Consider the following 21,941-nt stretch of genomic DNA (forward strand, 5'->3'; position numbering starts at 1 on the left):
GCGCCGAAAGCACTGTTGCCGCTGATGACGACCGGACACCACCACCAGAGCTGGTAAATATCACGACCGTCATGTGACGATGAGAAAACAGGTCCTCTCACTATCACGAGACGAAAAATTTTTCAATGATCAAGCAGTCATGAGAATTATTCTTATGCGGTTTTGACATAAACATTTCTTACTGATTTAAATGAATTTAAGCAAACAACCGTATGTAATCGTGAATATATTATTAAGATTACGAATGATCACAACACTGTCACATTCTGCCATGACAAAAAATTCGATGAGATTTTAAAGAAAATCTTTTTCATCGTTTTCTTATCCAATGATAGTGACAGAAGTATCTCTGTAAATATCGCGTGAGATTTTTCATTGAAAATGACCTTTACCAGCCCACTCACCACACACGGTGATTGAACAACGTAGATAAATTTCCTACCGAATTAAAATCCATCATCTCTGGATAAAAATCTAACCACTTTCATGCCGTGGTTCGTTTTTTCGTGATGGTTGAGTAATGCTGAGCTATTAGGATGTTCAAAACAGATGAGGCTGGCGAGGTGTATGTTATTTGGAACGAAGGTGACGCACTTGGCATCGATGGTCCACAGCGACTCACGGACAGCTACTGAATCCGCTCAGTAGCGGTGCGGCTTCTTCCTCCTTCTTCGGTGAATGGACGCTCATGTCCCAAGCAACATTTCTAGTTTTATCGAGGTTTTAAAGCATTCTACAAGTCAAAATCATTGTATACAGAACCCTCATAAAACCAGAAATGTTACTTGGGGTGTCTTAACAGTGGCAACCCTTATTTCAGTTATGCATCCTCAAAATGGCTTGTTTGAGCAGGTCGAGGCTCACGGAGGCTTATCAGAAGAGGCATCAGTCCCTAATCTATAATAAAACTAACACCGCGCTACAACATGGCTGAAAGCTTAGAAGTGAAACTCTCGTTAAATTTGTGGGACCTGAATGTGAAGTTATCTCTGGAGCTCGTCTTCCGAAAATACGGAAAGTGCGAGATATCTTTTACTACTGTATGTGACCAGCGATCGGAATTTCTTCTACAAACTGTATGAAAGCGTTCGAATCGACGTAGTCCTGGCTGACGGATCAGTCACGAAATCTTGCGGAATTGGCGAAGGTATCGTGAAATGCATCCATGGTGACGACAAGGTAAAAGAGATAACTTTCAGGGATGTGTTCTATATACCCAGCATTAGACAGTGGTCTGGTATCGGTCAGCAAGTTGACGCAGAAGGGTTTTGAGGTGCAGATTAGTGCACCGAGCTGCAACCTGAGTAAAGAGACGTATCAGTTTTTGTAAACAATGTATATGATCGTCGATCAGCTACCATATGCACCAAATCGTCGATAAAATGCATTGATTACACAAGCTGATACGTCCCTTGGAATAAGTAATCGAGAATTACTCAATGTCATAGGAGAAATAAGTGGAAACGTGATTTTCTCCTTCGGAAATAAAGATAAGGACGCCATACAAAAATGTATGGAAAATTGGTCAATTTTGAAGCATGACTTAGCACGTAAAACATTATTGTGGCACCCAAACCATCATAGAGTTCGATCAAATAATTGTTTAAACTTAATTTATGCAAAGTTTTATGTAGATCCAATCGGTAGAAGATCTCAAAATTCACAAACATTATCGATGATCACCTAAGAGATAAATGCATTTAGATGTTTCCTGGGCTCGTTTCTGTGTATCCACGTTGATTAAATTCGAAAGTTCCATAAGTTCATCCTGTTGGATCTCCATATAACTTTGCAAAAATCAAGTTAAATGATTATTTGAATTAATTTATTGGTTATGTTAGTGCCACAATAAGTTTTGACATGCTTAAACATGATTCGAAATTGGCTTATCTGCCGTGCATGTGTGATTGTATAATCCTGATTAAACATGTCTATACTCAATATGGAATCAACATAACCAAAGAGCCAATTCAAATAATCATCGAACTTGATTTTTTTTTCCAAAGTTTTGTGAACATCCAATCGGTAGATGTTATATAATAATTGATTGTAGGTGACATGTATTCACAGAAACTAGCATACAAGGTTTCTGAATTTCTGGCTGCTGAACCATAATAAATTTATCAAATATTGGTACAGTGTTGTCCTTATTTGGATGCGTTTATTTAAGGGCTATTTGAGAAAAACGCCGTTTCCTTGAAAAACCTTAATATCTTGAAATATAATGAACTATGAACTTTTTGAAATTTTGCCCATTTTAGTCAGAATAAAGATCATTCATATTCCACTAATTTTAGTAAAATTCGTTTACTAGGTAAAAAGTTGAACATCGTGAGTTTAACTAAAATAAATCTAACTTCATAAGGTTATTCCAATAAAGTTTAAAACTAAAACGATAAATCAATAAACATCTGTTTACCTACCAGTCAAGATTATAAAAAAATATATCTCTAGAATGTTTCAAAAAATGGTCCACTGTACGCTCAATCTTTCGATACACTGTATCTCCTAGGTGATCATCCATGATCAACCAATAGTTTTCGTGTATTTTGAGAAGTTCTATCGATTGGATTTTTTTGTTCTATTTACAGAAATCTAGTTTAATGATCATTTGAACGAACTCTAATGACCAATTTCCCACACATTTTTGGGCATTTCGATTTGGTTCATTCTTTGGCTCATATTGTAACATGATAATGTGACTTCCAAACACACATGATTTAGAATTCATCTGATTCTTAAAATAGAGAGGAACAAGGCCTTATATTAAATTCCACTAGTTCTTCGTAGCATCGAAGCAAAATGGCTATCTCAATTTTTAACTAAAATGATAAAAATTCACCATCTTCCAGCAAGTAATTTATTTCCCAAACCTTCGAACTATAACTTAGCTTTCCCCTCAGCCAGCACCAAATTCCCGGCAGCGAAAATATTCTTCGGGTCCAGCGCCCTCTTCACCGCTTTCAGCACACTGACACCTACCTGTGAAACACTAGCCGGGTACCATTTGCTACGCATTTTTCCAACACCATGATGATGCGACAGAGTTCCACCGGATGCCAAAATCTCATCCCGCGCACGGTCTTCTATCGCTTTGAACAGCTCCACCGGATCAATCCGGTCGTCGGGGTGCTTGATGGCCATATAAAAGTAAACACAACACCCATCATCGTAAGTTTGCGTCACCCGGTAGCTGATCATCAGCCGGCGGATGCCTCGCCGTTCGCACTCTGTCGTCACGCACGATTTGACATTGTTGCATAGCGACAAGCATCTGTCCCACGGAACGGATGTCTCGAACGAATCTGCCATTATGTTGAAATCCCAACCGAAGTCCTGTAAAAACCCGTTAATTTACATCGATTGTATTTATCGTGTATTGTATCACACTAACCCGAATGTATGCTACCACAAATGTCATGACGTAGCCTTTTTTGCCATTGTTAGCCCCTGCATTCATTGCGCCATACCTGGCAGCAATATTGTAGATTAGATTTTCGTGAGACTCGACACTTTTTTGGTCACCTTCAAACACCAGCGTAACAGCGGCTATTCGATCCAATTTGAATCCGCAGATCCTAGTGAGGTACTGCTTCTTAACACCATTCACAATCCCTGAATGCCACGGTCCGTCTGGTTGTACGTACTGCCCGATTTGGAACTGGAGATTATCCAACAATCGAATACTTGTCGGCTGAAGTCGTTTTCTGGCAACTTCACGTAGAAACCGCACTCCGGTTTCAAAGTCCGCAAATACCAACGAACCACATCGACTAACCTCTGGAATGGGTCGCAATCTTACCACCGCTTCGGTGATGATTCCAAGAGTACCCTCCGATCCGAATATCATCTGGTCAAAATCTGGACCACACGAGACCCTTGGTGCAGTGAATTGTTTCTCTAGCACCCCTATACCGGTGACCAGCTTAACCCTTATGACCAAATCTTCGATGTTGCCGTACGTGTTCTTCTTCATTCCGGAAGCTCGCGTAGCGATCCACCCTCCTAAGGTAGAAAACTCAACCGAATCGGGTTCGTGTCCTACGGTTAGGCCTTCTTTTCTGAGTACTCGTTCGATATCCTGCCCGACGATTCCCACTTCGAAACAGGCAGTGAGGTTCTCTTTATTCAGCCACAATAACCGGTTCATTTGTGTCATATCCATTACGGCCAGTGTTCTTCCCTGCACGTCCGGGGTTGTAGCCGCTCCAGAGACAGCCGAGTTTCCTCCAACCGGCATCAATGCAACGTCGTTCTCCAATGCCAACTTTACAATGTTTACTACTTGGTCGTGACACCTCGGCCAAACCACCAAATCCGGCAGTCTTTTAAAGCGTTGGTTTTTCAAGCAATCGACATCCTCCAATGTCTGTCCATGACATCTCATCAACCGATCCATGCCATCTTCGGAGAACTCCACTCGCAAATTATTCAATCCCTCCAGGAATTCCATGCACCTAAACGGTTCCGGAAATACACGAGGCTCCTCAACCGGCGCCAGCCGCTTACTAACATCAACATCGAAGTAATCGATGACCCAGTCTCGAAAGCGATTCAAACGAGCACCGTTCCCTATCGTATATCGGCTGCCGCTGAAGTAGCAATCCTTTCCGTCGTACTCGAACTGGGAATCCTTGTATCCCCAACCATCCCAACGCATCAACTGCTGACGGCACTTGGGAATGGTAGGTACAATGATCCGGGAACTATCGGAGGAATCCATCTCGTTAGCTCAGAGCGCGATCGAATACTAAATTATCGAAGATTCTCGCATCGGTACTTTCTTCCCAGTAGCTACTCCTTAATGAAGGATTGAGCTGCACACCCTGTTGACATATCTCACTTAAGTGTGAATGTGTATCAAACAGTAGCTTTTATTATTCGTCATCATCATCAATCGATAGCGAGCGTTGAATAAGATGTTTCCTCTTGTTCACCTGATGACACAGTCGTAAATAGCTTACACCCTTTCGTGCATGAGTAGATCTCTTTGTTTTAATCCACCGCCTGTGCACATTTTCACGTTTGCGCTGGAGATGAACGTCACTCAAAAGGCCACCACCATTTTAATTATGCGGAAACTATAATTGAAGTGCGGAGTATGGAAAGGGTTTCTGATAGCTGACAATTTTGAAGGTTTAAAATTAAAAATATTTTCTAGACTACCGAATTTTCTGATACCTTTTCTAGCAGATTTTCATACAAACCGGTCAATTTTCACATCTGTAAGGTTTATTATGTTTTTCTAACAGAATTTCAAATTTCTTCTATTTTTCGTTTAAAAGCATCTTTCGAAAGTGAAATACCAGGTGAAAAAGGTTAGAATACTAGCTAGTTTAGAAAATTACGAATCTGTGCTGAATTTTAAGTTTTTAACTTTCACATTCACAGAGATTCCATTAACACCTCAGACTTCAACCGTGAATTGGACTCAGACCCACTGTTACACTCACAGAGATAGTCGTTTATTGCCAAAATTTTAATTGAATGAGAAGTGCCTCCCAAGTGCATGAAATTTATAAGCAAGTAGCAGCATGTAGCTTTCCAGTGATTTTGAGAACTGAAACGAGTTGATATGCTGGTATTAATAATGAAAAAGTTATCGGGGATCGTTGTAATGTGCTTAGGGATGATCATGATAAATTGTTATCCAACAAGAAATGTGGTGGTGATGTATTAATAGCCGTTAGTGTACACGCAAACCAAAAATCTATTACAATAAATGTTAGTTCCGTTTCCTATCATCCTCTGTTCATGAACATCGCAACGAATGTTAGGAATTGACCATGCAAGCGATGTAATGGTTTTTTGTCTTTTTTTATTTCATGTTAGCGTGGATTTTTCGACTATACCAGTAAGATTGTAGAACGACGCACGTTGTAGAACATTGTAGAACGACGCACACACTTGCCTCGAATGCCTCTATTACAATGAATGTTAGTTCCGTAATGGTTTTTTGTCTTTTTCATTTCGTGTTCTATCTACGCTTTCGACTATACCAGTAAGCTTGTAGAACGACGCACATTGTAGAACATTGTAGAACGACGCACACACTTGTCTCGAATCTCTCCAGCAGAAAAAGCATACGAAGTCGAGCATGCGAGAAAATGAGCGCTTCATATTTGCTTTTAGGCTATCCATATTCAGGAGAATGGAGAGAGCAGTGGAGAAAGCACAGGTCTGAGAATCGCAACGTTCGTGGTTCGAGTCCAGTCGGTAACCAAATTCCTATTTTTTTTTCGACACAATAAATTTACCTCACTAATACACTCTACATTTTTCGGTCTCCAATTTTCTTGCATTGGACCGCAGCTAGGTATATCGCATCCTCGGTTCATGCGGTCTCCACTTACATCCTCTGATGATGAATCCCACATAATTGTAAGCGAATCTTACATCCACCGGTTGGGTGTAGAGTATGACACAGACTCGGACACAGAGCAAATTTCAACTTGCAAATGTAGGGAATTCAACCATGTTTGGGTTAAATTTTGTAATGGTTATCAAATTCACATTTTTTGCAGCAGTTTATTTTCCTCCAAAACGTGCACAAAAAAGTATCAATCCAAATATTTTATAAGATTTTAAACAACGTTCAGCTAATTGAGGATTTTTAGACGTAAACTACGGCTTACGGGTAGGTACTGGGGGTAAATTGAAAATCTAAAACTGCCACCATCACGAAAAGGTGCAAGGTTTTGAACGCTTATAACTTTGTCATTTATAGATTTAATTAAAATCCATATAAACCAATCGATGGGAAATAGCTCTCAAAATCTGCTACAATAACTGCTTTTTCATTTTTCCAAACTGTTGAGTACAAATAAAAAATGATAATTTTATCACTGTTTCCATGGCATAAACGTTCTCCCCAAACCCAGTCGTCATAATCAAGTACGGTTGCACATCGTGCTGCTTGAATCTGAAAAGTTATAAAAGAGTGCTGCTTTTGTGCCTCAACTCATAACGAAAACAATCCCATAAAAGGGTATCCTGTAAATTAGCGCTAAACGCAATCATCACATTAGAATAACCAAATAACTACACAGCAAACAAATAATTTTGATATCACATCAAAGTGGATGCACTACAATCATGTCGAAAATTTCATGTAATTTTTATGACCACATAAATAAACAAATGCAGTAAAAGCAGCGTAATGTCAGTTCATGCATTGTATTAATGATAATTTTGTCCTTTTTAGCAAGTAATATTACACCATATTTTCGACATGATTGTAGTGCATCCACTTTGACGTGATATCAAAATTATTTTTTTGCTGTGTAGAACAAAGAGGAAGAGGCAAAGGCTAACCAATTGAAATATTTCAACCAAATGTTGAAACATTAAAAAACAGTAAATAAATGTAAATTTTACTACTACTGCCTCAACTCATTTTAGCTTCGGACTGCGGGTGAACAGGTAGCAGCATCAGTAGCAGTAGTAGTAGGAAGGCCGCGGTTCCTGTCAAGCGCGCAGCGTTCGAGTTTTGCACTTCGTACCTTGCGCGTCGTTCCCGACGAGATCACTGGCTGCTGGCAGCGCCGTCGCTTCGATGGTGCAAGCGCTCCGAAATGGATCAACCTCCTTGTGTAAATGATAACGATCCAGCGTTCTACAAATCTCGATTAATTTTTCGAAAGGAATTATCAGCTTTTGTAAACAACGCAGTGGTCCAGGAGGGTGTTTTTCAGGTAAAAACTAAAAAAGTGCATAAAGATGCAGTTTAATCAAGTTGGTGTCTTGAGAAAAGTTTAGATTTGAAAAAAGGCGCATCTGATGAAGGGGTCGTCCATAATTTAAATCCCTTAGAACAAAAAATAAAATTTCTAACTTTTTTCTATGCGGTTTAGAAGAATAAAATGTTCCACAAAGTTGTAGATCTTACCATTTCCACAAACTTTGCCGAAAACATTAAAGGTTTAAATCGTCTTTTTCATTGAGATATGAAGTATTTTTTAAGGAAGGTCCCTTCAAATCGTTTTTTCAACCATAACTTTTTTATTTGATTTTTTCTTGGCATACTATGTTGCAAGGAGTTTTTTTTTCATTCAAAACAAGCAACTTTCTACAGTACTTCAACACGCTACCTCACAAATGCAACATGTTAAGAGCGCTTATGTGTTCAAAACATACGATATTCTGGTGGATAATTTGCAAATTGGGGCAACCAGTTTTTTTTAAACTAATGACGTGATGAAACTTCACGTGCCTTGATGAATGTTTTCATGTAAAAATATCAGAGGGGAAGTTATTTTTCATTCCAGGACAGCTAATTTAAAATCAAGGTTTTTAGCTCCATTTTGCATACAATTGGCTCTTTTCTGAGCTAACTTCTTTTATTTCAAAGTTTAATCATCTCTTTCGTTAAAAATGTAATTTTTGTAGAAAACCACACAGCTTGACAGATAAATATCACACTACAATATTATGATTCTGCTAATTTTAAGAGATGTGTGCCATATTATGTTATTGACATTATCGAAGTCATTAAAAAGATAGGGTTTGTGTACAGCGCAAAACCGCATTATTGACGTAGGTAGGACTACACGATTATTGTTGTTGCTCCATTCAATAATATTCACTAGATTAGTAACACATAAACTTAATTCCCAAATGAACAATGTTTCAAATCAGTTTTCAAATATTTGAAATTAGGTGACACTCAATATCCTAGAATGAAGACTATATTTTTAGAAATCAATATTTAGTTCCTATCCCACTTGAGATAAGGTTCCAAACATGGACACTAAACGATCTGTAACTGAATAATAATTAAAACTTATCGTTAGCGACGCCAGTGGTGTAGTGGTAAGCGTGAATGCCTCTCACCCCCCCCCCCCTCCCATAATTGCACTTGTTTACAAGGTACTTCTAGTTCTCAAACTCTACACAGCTAAAAAAAAAGTAGTGTAAATTTCCGTTACTATGATGCACATAAATGGAGCGTCATATATCATACATGTTTAGATTATAGATCGTGTAAATTTATGAGACATGTCATGCAATATTCCATATATTGTATGCAACTGTCCAATTTCGTTTGCAACATTTCTTGCAAGCTGCTAGTTTACGTGAAAAGGAAGTTTACATGTATGAATGTTTTCATGCATGGTTGTTTACATCGCCAGTAAAATTCAGAATTTTTGAGTGTGTAGTACGATGTTCATAATTCTAATACTCGAATTCTCTTTTAGGTATCGTTTACCCTCATTGGCGAGAATCCGAATCATCTGGACGAAGGTCTGCAGCTGAGAATACGCCAAGATGCTTGCCATTCTCGTCTGTCAACTCATAGGGCAGAGATGCCAGATTTTTTTCTATGCAATTCCGTAGACTTATTCAAATCTACGGATTTCTACGGATTTTTTTTTTAAGTCGAAGGTGATATTTTTTTTAGTTCTAAGGTGTTATTTTACGTTAAATGATAAATCGATGAAAGAACTTTTGAAAAACTACTAGGGACAGCCTTCTGGGGGCGTCGGTACTACGTGGTCTTATATAATAAATGTAATTTGTTAACTGCAGCAGGACTTGTGTTTTGTGTAGGAATAGGAATTTGAGCGGGGTTCTCTCTATTTATACTCTTTAGTATGACTATGATTGCCCTGAAAAAAGCTTTTGATATAAATTTTAGTTGGGACATGTTCAGAAATTTAACTCTTTTGGAAAATCTTGGTGGCACAGACATGAATACCATGATACTGTTGCACCTGTAGTTTTTGGCATACTTTCACTGATTGCTTCCCGGGGATCCTTGTTAAGCCATAGCAAAATGTGCCCGTGAGGACTTCCACGGTGCTGAAATTCAATCGTGTCAACCAGCTTGATGAAGTACACACAGCACGTGACTGGATCATCATTGACCAGAGTTGCTCTTTGTGGTACAGTCAATTCCTGGATTGGATCTGTTACGTCATTGTCATTGTGGCCTTCTGACAATCGATGTAGGATATTCAACAAATGGGGCCACTTCATCTCATTTGCACTGAGTGTGAGAAACATCGTAGGCTTCCCAATTAATTATATGATTTGAGTAGTAGCTATACTGAAGATCCGAGATATGTCGCCCCTTCAGTGGTAGGAAAATCATTTTTGCAGTATGGAGAATATCAGAAAATCCACGATTTGTGACTAAATATGCTTTCACAGAAGGAAACAAATAAACGAGTGTTTACCTAATCACCATAGTAATGTACTCGTGCAATTTTCATGCACCTAAAACTGCCCATAAAGACGATAATGAATAAAAACTGAAAATGTTCATGCATTTCCAAATGGTTTCCTACCATTCCCATACATTCGAAAGTGACTGGCCCTCTTGATGTGGATGATGTCCAAGACAACAAAACATGATTAATTGTCGCATCATGGTGAACACATTTCTCTTCCTTTGTTGCCAATACTTTACTGAATTCGGTATTGATTTGAGGAAGGATAGATTTCGCTCAATGCACTGCTCCGTGAATAAGGCGGTCCTTAATGTTGACACGTGTAATGTTTGCGGTCCTCGTGCACTTAAAAGTGCATTGCAAGCCTTCGGAAACTCTAAGGAGAAGAACTTTCTTTGTCATATACAACATATGTTGTGGTTTGGCCACACGCCTGTCTTGACGACGAGTTTCACTGGATGCAATCATGAAATATGTCACGCCGTGCTCGTCATATATTAATGACAGAGGAACCCTGTTTTGCGCGGGAGCGATCTTCAGACATTTGTCCTCATTCCAAAGGAGCGTTTCCTGTTGCCCAAGCAGCAATTCTGTCTCATTATCCACGGCAATGGTTTCCAGCTCAATTTGAGGATCCACTGCAGGGGTTTCAAGACCATCTTTGGCGATCTGATCAATTGTGATCCCGTCTGATCAATTGCGATCCGGTGGTACAGTGGTGTCGTAATCTAATAAGAAAGCCACGCTTTAACCGTAGTTTCCTTTTAAAGCCAGACAAGTACGACGATTACGTGCTTTTTGATGAACACGTTGAAGGCCTGATCATCATCGAGCTGACGGGGAAGAGAGCGTCGTCTCTCTTACATAACGCAAACGGTTGAACAACATTCGAGCAAAAAGAAAATTATCAAATAACTATCATATGACATATGTGATTTCGTTCTAATTCCTCAATTTGGTGTAAATTAAACCATTTCTGATCTGACCATAATAACTAGGACATCGTTGCTTGCTATTTTCAGAATTCACACAAGCAAAACATTAGCAGCTCTTATTATGAGAAAAACTAAAATACATACATTCATGATGGCCTTCGGCAACAATGACGTATGACAGAGCCTGTCGTATGACATTTTAGTTATGTACTGTAATTTGAAAGCTTGTTTTACAAGTGTCGGAAGCAAAGGCAGTCGATTATCACAGAAAATGTGTTGACTACGGTGACCGCTTACAAGACTGGTCTCGACACAACTTTTATTCGCTTACACACGGCACCGTCGAAAACATTTCTCTTCAAGCAAAAATTGACAGTATATTATGGGAACTTTCGGCGGAGTGAAGAGATGCCATATTTCACGCACAGTCTGACGTTTGCTTACGGGATATTTCATAGAAGGGAAGAGCTACAGAGTCGCCGTCAACGCCAAATTATTTTATCAAAAAGCGGATAAGTGAGCAAAAAAACGGTTGACAAGTTGCAAGGGTATATTTTACTTTATGCTTCTTTCTCTTCAGAATCAGATTATACTCTAGATTGTAAAATTCGATTCTGAAGAAAAAAAATCCGTAGAAACTGTACCGAATTCCGTAGATTTTGCCTACGGATCCGTATTTCCGCAAAAATTTGTAAAATCCGTAGATCTACGGAGATTTCCGTAGATCTGGCATCTCTGCATAGGAGCTCGTTCCTCGCCTCGCTACGACGACACACGGAATGTAGACTGGCCCATACTTGGCGTTGTACTTCTCGACGGCGGAAGACAATCGGAAATTGCGCTTGTACACCCGCTGTCCTACTTGGTAAGTCGGTGCAAACTTTTTGTGACGAAGGTTGTAATTTTTTAAATTTTTCTGGTGGCTCTTTAATAGATTTTCTTTAACTACCTTAAACATCTTTTCATTAATCTGTTTTCGAAATACCTCCCTCTGATCTACTGAAACCACCTTTTCGTCCCTTTCGAGACGATGTTGTTCTCCTTTGGTGACTTTCTCGTGCCCGTACAGGATCCTATAGGGCGAAAATCCAGTCGAGGCATGAACAGTCGTATTCAGCATTTCCTCAACCTCAAAGATGTTTGAATCCCAGTTCCGTTGATCTTCTTTCATGTAGGTTCTCAGGCATGCATTTATTGTCCGTTTCAGCCTTTCTACCGGATTCGCCTGACTATGGTGTCTGGCGTTCGGCCAATGTTGAACTCCTTGACGTTTCAGCAATGCTTGGAACTCTTTTCCCACAAAACTTGTGGCGTTATCGGATATTATTACCTCCGGTGTTCCAAACCTTCTCATCCAACTGTCTTCAACAATCCTGCACACTTCCTTCGCTTCAATTTTCCTCAGTGGGGCAAGAAGGGTCCATTTAGAAAACAGGTCCATCATGACCAACAAATGGCATTTACCCAACTTGCTTCTAGGTAAACTCTGAATGAAGTCCAGTGCCAGTATCTGAAATGGCTTATTGGTGAGCTTTGGCCTTCCCATCACTGGTACTGTGGCTACCGTCGACGGTTTACACGTTTTACACGTAGTGCAGTTCTTGATATGCTTCTTGCAGTCTATAGCCATCCGAGGCCAGTAGTACTTGTACTTAAACGCTGAATATTTTTCTCGTATCCTGGATGCATCGCAGCCTCGTGCTCTTCATCTAAAACCGTCTTCCTTAGATCCTCTGGAACGCATAGCTTCCAGTCGAATCTGTAATCCAGTGTATCTGTAGGGCTAGACACGAATTTGTATAGTTTGGATGCCTCGATCTTGAAGTCCACATACTCCTCTGGAGATTCGGTTACCTTGTTGAACAGGTCCGAATACCAATCCGATCTGTTGGTGATCTCCAAGGCTTCCATTGACCTCGACAAAGCATCCGGAACTATGTTTTCCTTGCCTTTTCGGTGACGGACGACCATGTCGTACTGCTGCAACTGCATACTCCATCTACTTAATTTGGAGGACGACTTCCACTTTGTGTTCAATATAAACGACAGGGCGGACGAGTCGGTGATTAGAGTGAATTTTGTTCCTTGTATATACGGTCTATATTTCTCGATCGCCTCCATCGCAGCCAAGCCTTCTTTTTCTGCTGCTTTCCACGACCTCTGTGGGGTGGTTAATTTCCTCGAAAAGTATGAAATTACATGCTCAACACCGTCGTGATCCTGGGTTAACACCCCCGCAATTGCACTGTCGCTAGCATTGGTCTGTACCGTGAATGGGAGCTCGAAGTTTGGGTTCGCTAATATGGGTGCCGAGATCAACCGTTCTTTAAGATCGATGAAAGCTGCTTCGCATTGTTCATTCCATTTAACGACCTTTGGTTTGCCCTTCAACAGGTCCGTTAGTGGAGCTGTAATTTCACTATATCCCTCTATGAACCGCCTATAATAGTTAATCATGCCCAAGAATCGTCTAAGAGACCGAACTGAAGTCGGCCGTTCAAAGTTTACTATCGCCTCAACTTTATCTGGGTTCGGTCTCACACCATTCTGGGAGAGAATAAACCCCAAATACGGCAGTTCAGGGACACAGAATTTAGACTTTTCTAAGTTAATGGATAGATTGGCTTCTTTCAGCCTGCGGGCTACATCTTTTATGCATCGAAGGTGATTCTCGAAGGTGTCGTTTGCGATAACTATATCATCTAGATACACGAACACCTTCGGTTCCAACTCACCATATCCCAGTACCTGGTCCATCAGCCGTGACAGGGTGGCTGGACTATTAACCAAGCCGAATGGGAGTCTAGTGAATTGGAACAACCCTCTGTCAAAGACCCGAAACGCCGTATATTTCCGCGAATCTTGGTCTAACGGAATCTGCCAAAACGCCTTGGACAGATTTATTGTTGTGAGATAACGCGCAGATCCCAATCTTCCAAGGATCCGGTCTTGGTGTGGCAAAGGGTAGGCATCCCTCCGAGTCCTATCGTTGAATTTTCTCGCGTCCAAACATATTCGGACTTTTAAATTGGTATCTCCATCGTTGGTGTCGTCTCTCTTAATCACCGGTACTATCAATAGGGCCCAATTACTTTTGGATCTTTCGACTACTCCTGCTTGAATCCATTTGTCCAGCTCCAAGTTGACCTGCTTCTGAACCTCTGGAGACCACGGGTAAGGATTTAGCCGAACTGGATCTGCTGTGTTGAATTCCTCGGTGATTTCTATTTTGTGGGTTATGAGCGAAGTTGTATCAAGTATCTGACCTTCTTCAAACGCTTTAAACTCACATTTTACTGCTTCCAGCTGTTGCTGTTGCTCTGGAGTCAACTGCATCTCTTCTTCTTGCTCAACCTCTACTTCAGATGAATCTCTTATTGTGGGTTCTATCCCAAAGAGATGCCAAAAGTTCATCCCCAGGATAAACCTTCTCTTTAAGAAGGGAGCAATCAGAGTGGTAACTAGTCTCGTTCTACCGTTGAATGTGATTGGAAGATGTACTGCTCCTCTAACTTCTAAAATTTCTCCTCCAGCGGTGAAAAGCTTCGTTTTGGTTTGAGTTCGTTTGATTTTCAGCTTCTTTAGCAAGTTTTCACCTCCAATGCCCAGAATCTAAACCTGTGCTTCACTGTCTAACAAGCCTACCATTGAAAATCCCCATCACATCGAACCTCACGAATGGACGATTATCTCCTTCGACTGTTACGGTCAACTCTTCAACTTCTGGATTAGACGGTACAAATACGGTCGGAGGTTTTTGCGAACGCACTCGACGACCTCCTACGTCGATTTGCGTCCGTTTTTTGACAAAACGGACAATTTTCTTTCGTGAAGTCATGAAACCCACAAGTTGTACAGAACCTATCTCTTTCTCTAAGACACGCCTGGTAGTGATGAAATTTTCCTCTACAGTTGAAGCAAACGTTGTTTTCCGGTATTCGGTATTCCACGACTCGTTTTTCTAAGGTTCCTCTACTGCTTCCTTCCTGAACTGCTGGTCTCGGATTCGTAAACTTCTGCTTCTGATCTGGTTTCTTCTGGAAAGGCGCTTCTTGACTCTTACCTCCACTGGTACTGTTTCCAAAGGATTTTGATTTCCATTCCTTTACATTGTTGTAAGTTGGTTTCAGGGGCATCCTCTTAGAAACCTCATGCACCTGTACAGGTTTATGGCCTACCTCGTTCTCCTTATTTCGGTACAGGTACCAGTTTGCAGAGTCCAGCTTCCTTCCCCAAACTTTTAAAGCTTTTAGGGTTCTAATATTTTTAACCACTAAAGCATTTTTGTAATCCGACCGTAGATTTCGGAACACGATATCAAACTTCCGTTCTTCCGAAGCTGGCACTGACATGTATCCGAAAATCTCCTTCCGCATTGTAGTAGTCCGTGAACTTCTCCGATCTCCTTTGCCTTCTCTGAGCAGCCTGCTGCTCGTAATGGAAGTCTAGATCCGGTGACTGGTACTCCAGCTTCAGCTCGGTGACTAACTCCCTCCAATTCCTGAAATCATCATTCCTTTTTCCTTCCATGTACCACGTTCGTACACCCCCTGCAAACAAGTGAATTGCCTCGTTGAACAACGCCTTCCTGCTCATGTTTTCTGCTTCGGCCATAAACTCAACCTCAGCGATAAACTTGTTCAGCAGTTTTCCATCATCCTTCCCATTATATCTTAGCTTCCATTCTGAAACTGAACGTGGTCTTCGCACCGCACCTCTTCTCCTGTTATGCCTAGCTTCACCTGAACTGTAACTGGTACTCTCCTCGCTATAGCTTCCCAAACTCTCGGTAACACTCACTAGATTCCTCGGTACTCTCCGCTTTCCGTTGCTTTATTTTCTTCATTGCTGCTTTTTTGTCTTCTTATAGTTTCTTTCCTTGCTTTTGTGCCTTCCCTTTTACTACTTTTTCTGTATTTTCTTTCTGTTTCGGTTGTCTAACATCCTTTTCTGTTTCTTTTTCCTTTGCTCTTTCTACTTTTTCTTTCCCGCGACTGGCTATCGATTCCGTTCTTCTACTCAAACTCAGTGTACTTAATTTCTGTTCCAGGTATTTGCCCACACCATTTTCATCATCCTATCTGCTTTCTTTGTCTTACTCTTCTTTATCTTTGACGCTTTCTTCGGAGTACTGGTTTTCCGTTTTCTCTTTTCTTTTTCTATCTCTTCAATCCCTTCTTCTGACGAAATCGACTCCAACTCATCCTCATCCTCCTGACCCTGAACACTCAACCTACTCAACTCATTCTGTAAATTTTCCTGCATTTCTAACACTGCATCTGGGTCAGTCGAAAGAAACGAGAAATAGTTGTTAAGCAACTGAACTGTTACATTTTCCACGCCTTGGGTGATATATTTCATCCCTTCTTTCAATCTTGTTAACCTGAAAAGTAAATGCACTAGTCGTGTCTTCAACGGAGGCAAATCTGCCTTCTTAACTCTTCTATTCTCTAACTCCTCACGGATCATGGCTATCTTCTCATCCAGTAGATGAAATTCAGCCTCTTGCTGTTCGTCAGGCAAAGCAAATGTATCAAAATTGTTCTCTTTTCTTTGTAGCTTCATCAATCCACGTAGTTTGCGCCTATTAATGTCCCTAGAATCACCACTTGAAAACTTTCCATGCCGAATTACCAGTTCATGCTCAATTTCATCATCCAACAAGTGCGCGACGTTCATCGACTGATAAACCATAAGAAATTCCGGAATCATTTTTAGTTTTTTTTTTAATTCACGTAACTAGTTCAAAATTTAATCATAAACTAATCTTAGGCAAAAATTCAAATAAAAAGCAAGGTTGCAAATACTCATTTCAGCTAAAACAATGTTTTTCTAAATTATGAAATAATTAGATGCCATGATCAAATTTTGAATTGGTAGGATACTAGAAGAAGTTGCAAAGAATGTGTTTGAAATATTAAACCTGTTTATTTCACTTCATGAGAGTCACAATCAGCGATTTTTCACAAACTCACTCACTCACTCACTCACTCACTCACTCACTCACTCACTCAGCGATCAGAAAATCGCTGATTGTGACTCATAGAAAGCAAAATTTACAGGTTTTATGTTTCAAACGCATACTTTGTAACCTCTTCTTGTAAGTTACAAGCAAAACATGCCATCATACCATCTTTTGGTTTTATTATTCCGAAAAACATTATTTAGCTGAAATGAGTATTTGCAACCTTGATAAAAAGTAGCACAATATATACAAAATAAAAAATTCAATTCACATAGCCTAAGAAATACTAATACTAAAATTCAAAATAAGGAAATACGAGTTCAAATAAATAGTGTTAATTGTTTTGTGTATGGTGTTTTTAATGTTATGGTGTATATGCTCATTCAGGACCTTTTCAAATACTTTATCAACTTTTTGTTGCTGTTTGATTTTAATGATTATGAATTTGCGATTTTATCAAACTTTAACCAATTTTTCAGTTTGATCTTTAATTTTAGCACACCGAAACCAAATCATCTGGTCACTACCTTCCACCTTCTCAAAATCAAATTGCTGTTTTATGTTGGCGAAGAAATACTGTGCGGATCCAACACAATCAGTGTAAAACTGAATGTGTTCTCTCCTCCCGCTCGTGTCAAAAAATTCAAGCAATTTTTTATACTACACGATCCTCCGTTTGCCTTTCGCGATTTTGGCTGGGAGCCAATTGAAACTACTGTTCTGCCCGACAACAACTCAGCAACACGAGACTCCTTGAACTGTGTCTCAGAGTCGGCGCACTACTGGGCAAACTGGAGGGGCTACGCGGATGAAAAGGCACTCAAGCTTTCAATTAAACTGAAACACAACGCGGATCAATTTAAACACTGTATTTCTCCAATTACCGATAGTGTGGATTGTGTGGTGTTGTGTTCGATTTTCTTAGCACATACCCAACGAACAATTTTAGCTGCAGACTAGCTTATACAGTCAAAGATTACCTTATGCAGCTAGTTTTTGCCTGTATAAGCTGAGCTGCAGCTAAAATTGTTTGTTGGGATACCCGATGGCGACTACGACGACTGCAGACCAGCGAGCGCTCGCTGTGGTTCCGGAAAGATCCTTAAAGGCCGATCTTGTCGGCAAGATGACGGTACCACCGCTCAGTGAAATTCTGGTACAATTCCGACAATGGCGGACGAAGCGAGGCTGACTGAACGTCGGCTGTAGTGCGATGGCGGGTTGGTTTTACCGGGGCTGGTATAGCGGTTTGTGGAGATGGCTCCGATGCACAGGCGCTTCCTTCTGACGAAGCCGGTCGACGACGGCAAGGCCACCCTCTGTCGAACCGGGAAGGGAAATTCTCCTTCAGCCCGAGGACGATGTCCTTTACGGTTAGGTCAAGGTAACTAAATGTCACCTAGACCGTAGTGTGCAATGGCGGTCTTTGACTCGCCAACCAGTAAAACGATTTGATTGGTTGAAAAGAAAGGTCCTGAATCAGCTGAATTGGTGATTTCCACTTCACCTTGATTCACTACTCACACTGTATTCTGTTAAAATGTATTTCACAGACACTTCTGGCACAAACGAAGTGACAGACGGAGCGGCTCGAAAACTTTGGTGACTAACCTCCCGAAAAAAAAATTACAGTGAAATTTTCAGTGAAAACAATGCTCTAACATTAATATTTATTGTCGACAATAAAAATTATTGTTATAATGTTGTACCACAAACGAAGTGACAGACGACTAACTGGCGAAGAAATCCATTAAAATAATGTGGTTCACTGTAATAGAATTTTCTTGGAAGCTTGTGCCATCATCCACCAGATGGGTTAGTTTTTTTGTTTAGATTTGAACAAAGTTGATTTTGTGTACAATGATTCTTTGACAGTGTGCAAAAAGTGCGTATCATTTTGTCATTTTTTTATGCATTTCAGTTTTGAGTAGAGTGAAAGAGATAGAACCAAAACATTCTAGTACATTTGGTGAAAATGCTAGTTCAATCTAGTAGTAGTGTTGCCATGTGGTACAATCCAGTAGTAGTGGTGTTGCCATGTGGTACACTGAAAAATTGCAATAGCAGGTTAGTCACCAAAGTTTTCGAGCCGCTCCGTCTGTCACTTCGTTTGTGGTTTGTGCTTTAGAGTGTATGTGTTGGCTTGACAGATCTACTTTATCGACTTTAAAAATAAATCTAAAAAATAAAACATTGCCCCGGGAAGGGAAGGGTGTGGTATGTCTGTTACGGGTGGTCCTTTTTTTTTACTGGTTATGGATCGAGATTCGATCCGGAACTTGTGAGAAATACAGGCCACCTCCCCTACGCTCGATATCCCTAGGTCACGTCTCCTTGGTGGTTGAGCGTCGTTGATAAGTGCACAAACGAAGTGACAGACGACTAACTGGCGAAGAAATCCATTTAAATAAGGTGGTTCACTGTAATAGAATTTTCTTGGAAGCTTGTGCCATCATCCACCAGATGGGTTAGTTTTTTTTGTTTTGATTTGAACAAAGTTGATTTTGTGTACAATGATTCTTTAACAGTGTGCAAAGAGTGCGTATCATTTTGTCATTTTTTTTATGCATTTCAGTTTTGAGTAGAGTGAAAGAGATAGAACCAAAACATTCTAGTACATTTGGTGAAAATGCTAGTTCAATCCAGTAGTAGCAACAATCAATACGAAACTAACGATTTTAAATTGGCTCACCACTTTAGTAGCCTATTGGTCCCAAGCAAACGATTAACGTACCCTATTCTAGTTGAAATTCTATTACTACACTATGTTTGTTTTGATTCGCTATGAAAGTTTGACAGATAACATCAGGGGTGTGTGGATTCATGCAGAACATGCAGGGGTGAGTGAAATAGCTTGGGACTGCTTGGGACCGTTGTTCTGGTACTGAGTGAGCCAAAAATAATAATGATTTTCTTCGGGACCCAGTGGTCTTAGAGTTACCTCTATGGTAGTAGTGTTGCCATGTGGTTCAATCCAGTAGGAGTGGTGTTGCCATGTGGTACACTGAAAAATTGCAATAGCAGGTTAGTCACCAAAGTTTGCGAGCCGCTCCGTCTGTCACTTCGTTTGTGCTCTAAAGTACACTGTTATTTTTTTTAATCAATAAATTCGCCAACCAACAGTAAAATAACAATAATATATAATGTTATTGAAAAAAAAAATTATATGGGAAAATCACGAAAATTTCATTGTTAAGATACTTAACAACCCCCCTTTTTTATTGTAAATTTTCCATTTACCATGAAATTTGCTGTTTTGTACAACATAAATCAAGCTAAATTTATTGTAGACGTAACAATATAAATCATTGGTAAGACAATAATTTTCGTCTTATTGTTACAATGTTTTTTATTGTATTTTTGTTGTTATTTTTTTTCGGGAGGCTACTAGTTTTGATTCGCTAAGAACGCTTCTTTTGATTTGAGAATAATGACATACAATGCGCTCTAATAGGATTTATGTTGTAGCTACTGAGCTAACGCTTCGGAACAAACCTATTATTGATTTATGCAGGGTGAAATCTAGAGTCGGTGTATAATGAGTCACGCCAAGAGAAAAAAAGTTGAACTCGCATCACGGTTTTCGAAGGATTCCCTTTCTTTTCACTTGGCAACAGAGGACTTCTACATCAACTTCAAATGACTTCTAGCTAGAACAAAAAAAATGCGGCTGTAGTGAATCATTATATCAGTGATTTTGTCAAATTATCTTATCAAACAATAGTAGAAATTCTCATTACTGATTATTAGCAAACGTATCCCATGACAATTTAATGCTCACTGCGTGTTTATGATCATTTCTTCAATTTTATTTTATATTTTATTGCAATACCTTTCATAGCATCGTAATGTTTGTTTACTTTGCACGATAGGTAGCCGGTTTGACAGTTCAATAGGTAGACTTGGCTTCACTCTTGGCGTGACTCATTATACACCGACTCTAGTGAAATCATTGCTATTATTGATCTTTTCTGATTGATTGAACGGAAATGAGAGATTACGACGAAGTAGCGCGGAAGGATGTGTTGTACGTTTGATGAAAATTAAGTTTAGATGTGAAATTTCATGAATTGGCGACATCTGTTTAGATCTTTTACAGCGATTTCCTAATCTCCAATTTATCTGCGTTCAAGTCGTTCAAGTTAAACGATTTTTTGATACACAAAACGGACATAGGACATATTCAAAAAGGACTCCAGAAGCTTTTGCATCGCGAGTCTACTATACCGACATAGGCGATTTGCTGGTTGAAACGGTTGAAAGCTCTCGCATCGCTTGCGTCGGCGGGGATGAGAAACGTCAAACTCAAATAACAACATTACTTTTATTTACATTCCTCTTGGACAGGCATTATTAGGTTTTGCACCGTCGGGGTTAACCTCAATCTGATGACAGTTCAGTGGTACTGTTTACGTGGACTTAGTCGATTTTTTCTTGGGTGGATTTTCTCGATAATTTTTCAGACTGCAGTGAGATGTAAACAGCATTTCTGCAATGTTCACGAGCAACATCCTTGCAACGCGCTGTTCCTCGACAATTTTCAAGTTAAAATTCAGAAACTTTAGAATTTGTTTTTTCGAAAAAACGACTAAGTGCTTGTAAACAGTACCACTGAACTGTCAAAAAGGTTCAGCCTATTAACACTGAGTTCATTTGTGACGTCACGCTGCAGAACCTAATTGACGAGTGCACGGATGGATTTGAGTTCACTCACTCGACAAAAAGTGACACAACAGCGGGGCCCTGTTTACTAAAAATGAACACATATGTGTTCATTTTTAGTAAACAGGGCCCCGCTGTTGTGTCACTTTTTGTCGAGTGAGTGAACTAAAATCCATCCGTGCACTCGTCAATAGTGTTTTTTTGGAT

At 39.9% G+C, this 21,941-nt stretch overlaps 1 protein-coding gene across 1 annotated transcript; it reads right to left on the reverse strand.

The window, feature by feature from the left end:
- Positions 1–2,856: 2,856 nt before the first annotated feature.
- Positions 2,857–4,733, reverse strand: LOC135702897 (alkyldihydroxyacetonephosphate synthase-like). Its single transcript, XM_065223954.1, has 2 exons — positions 3,395–4,733; positions 2,857–3,336 (listed from the first exon to the last, which is right to left on the reverse strand). The coding sequence occupies exons 1-2, from the start codon at positions 4,721–4,723 to the stop codon at positions 2,881–2,883; spliced, it is 1,785 nt and encodes a 594-aa protein (XP_065080026.1). The 5' UTR covers positions 4,724–4,733; the 3' UTR covers positions 2,857–2,880.
- Between the last annotated feature and the right edge of the window lie 17,208 nt (positions 4,734–21,941).

This window comes from Ochlerotatus camptorhynchus, unplaced genomic scaffold, assembly GCF_037179485.1.
Source record: "Ochlerotatus camptorhynchus isolate MF236.1 unplaced genomic scaffold, CSIRO-AGI_Acam_v1.1 ptg000203l, whole genome shotgun sequence".
NCBI lineage: Eukaryota > Metazoa > Arthropoda > Insecta > Diptera > Culicidae > Ochlerotatus > Ochlerotatus camptorhynchus.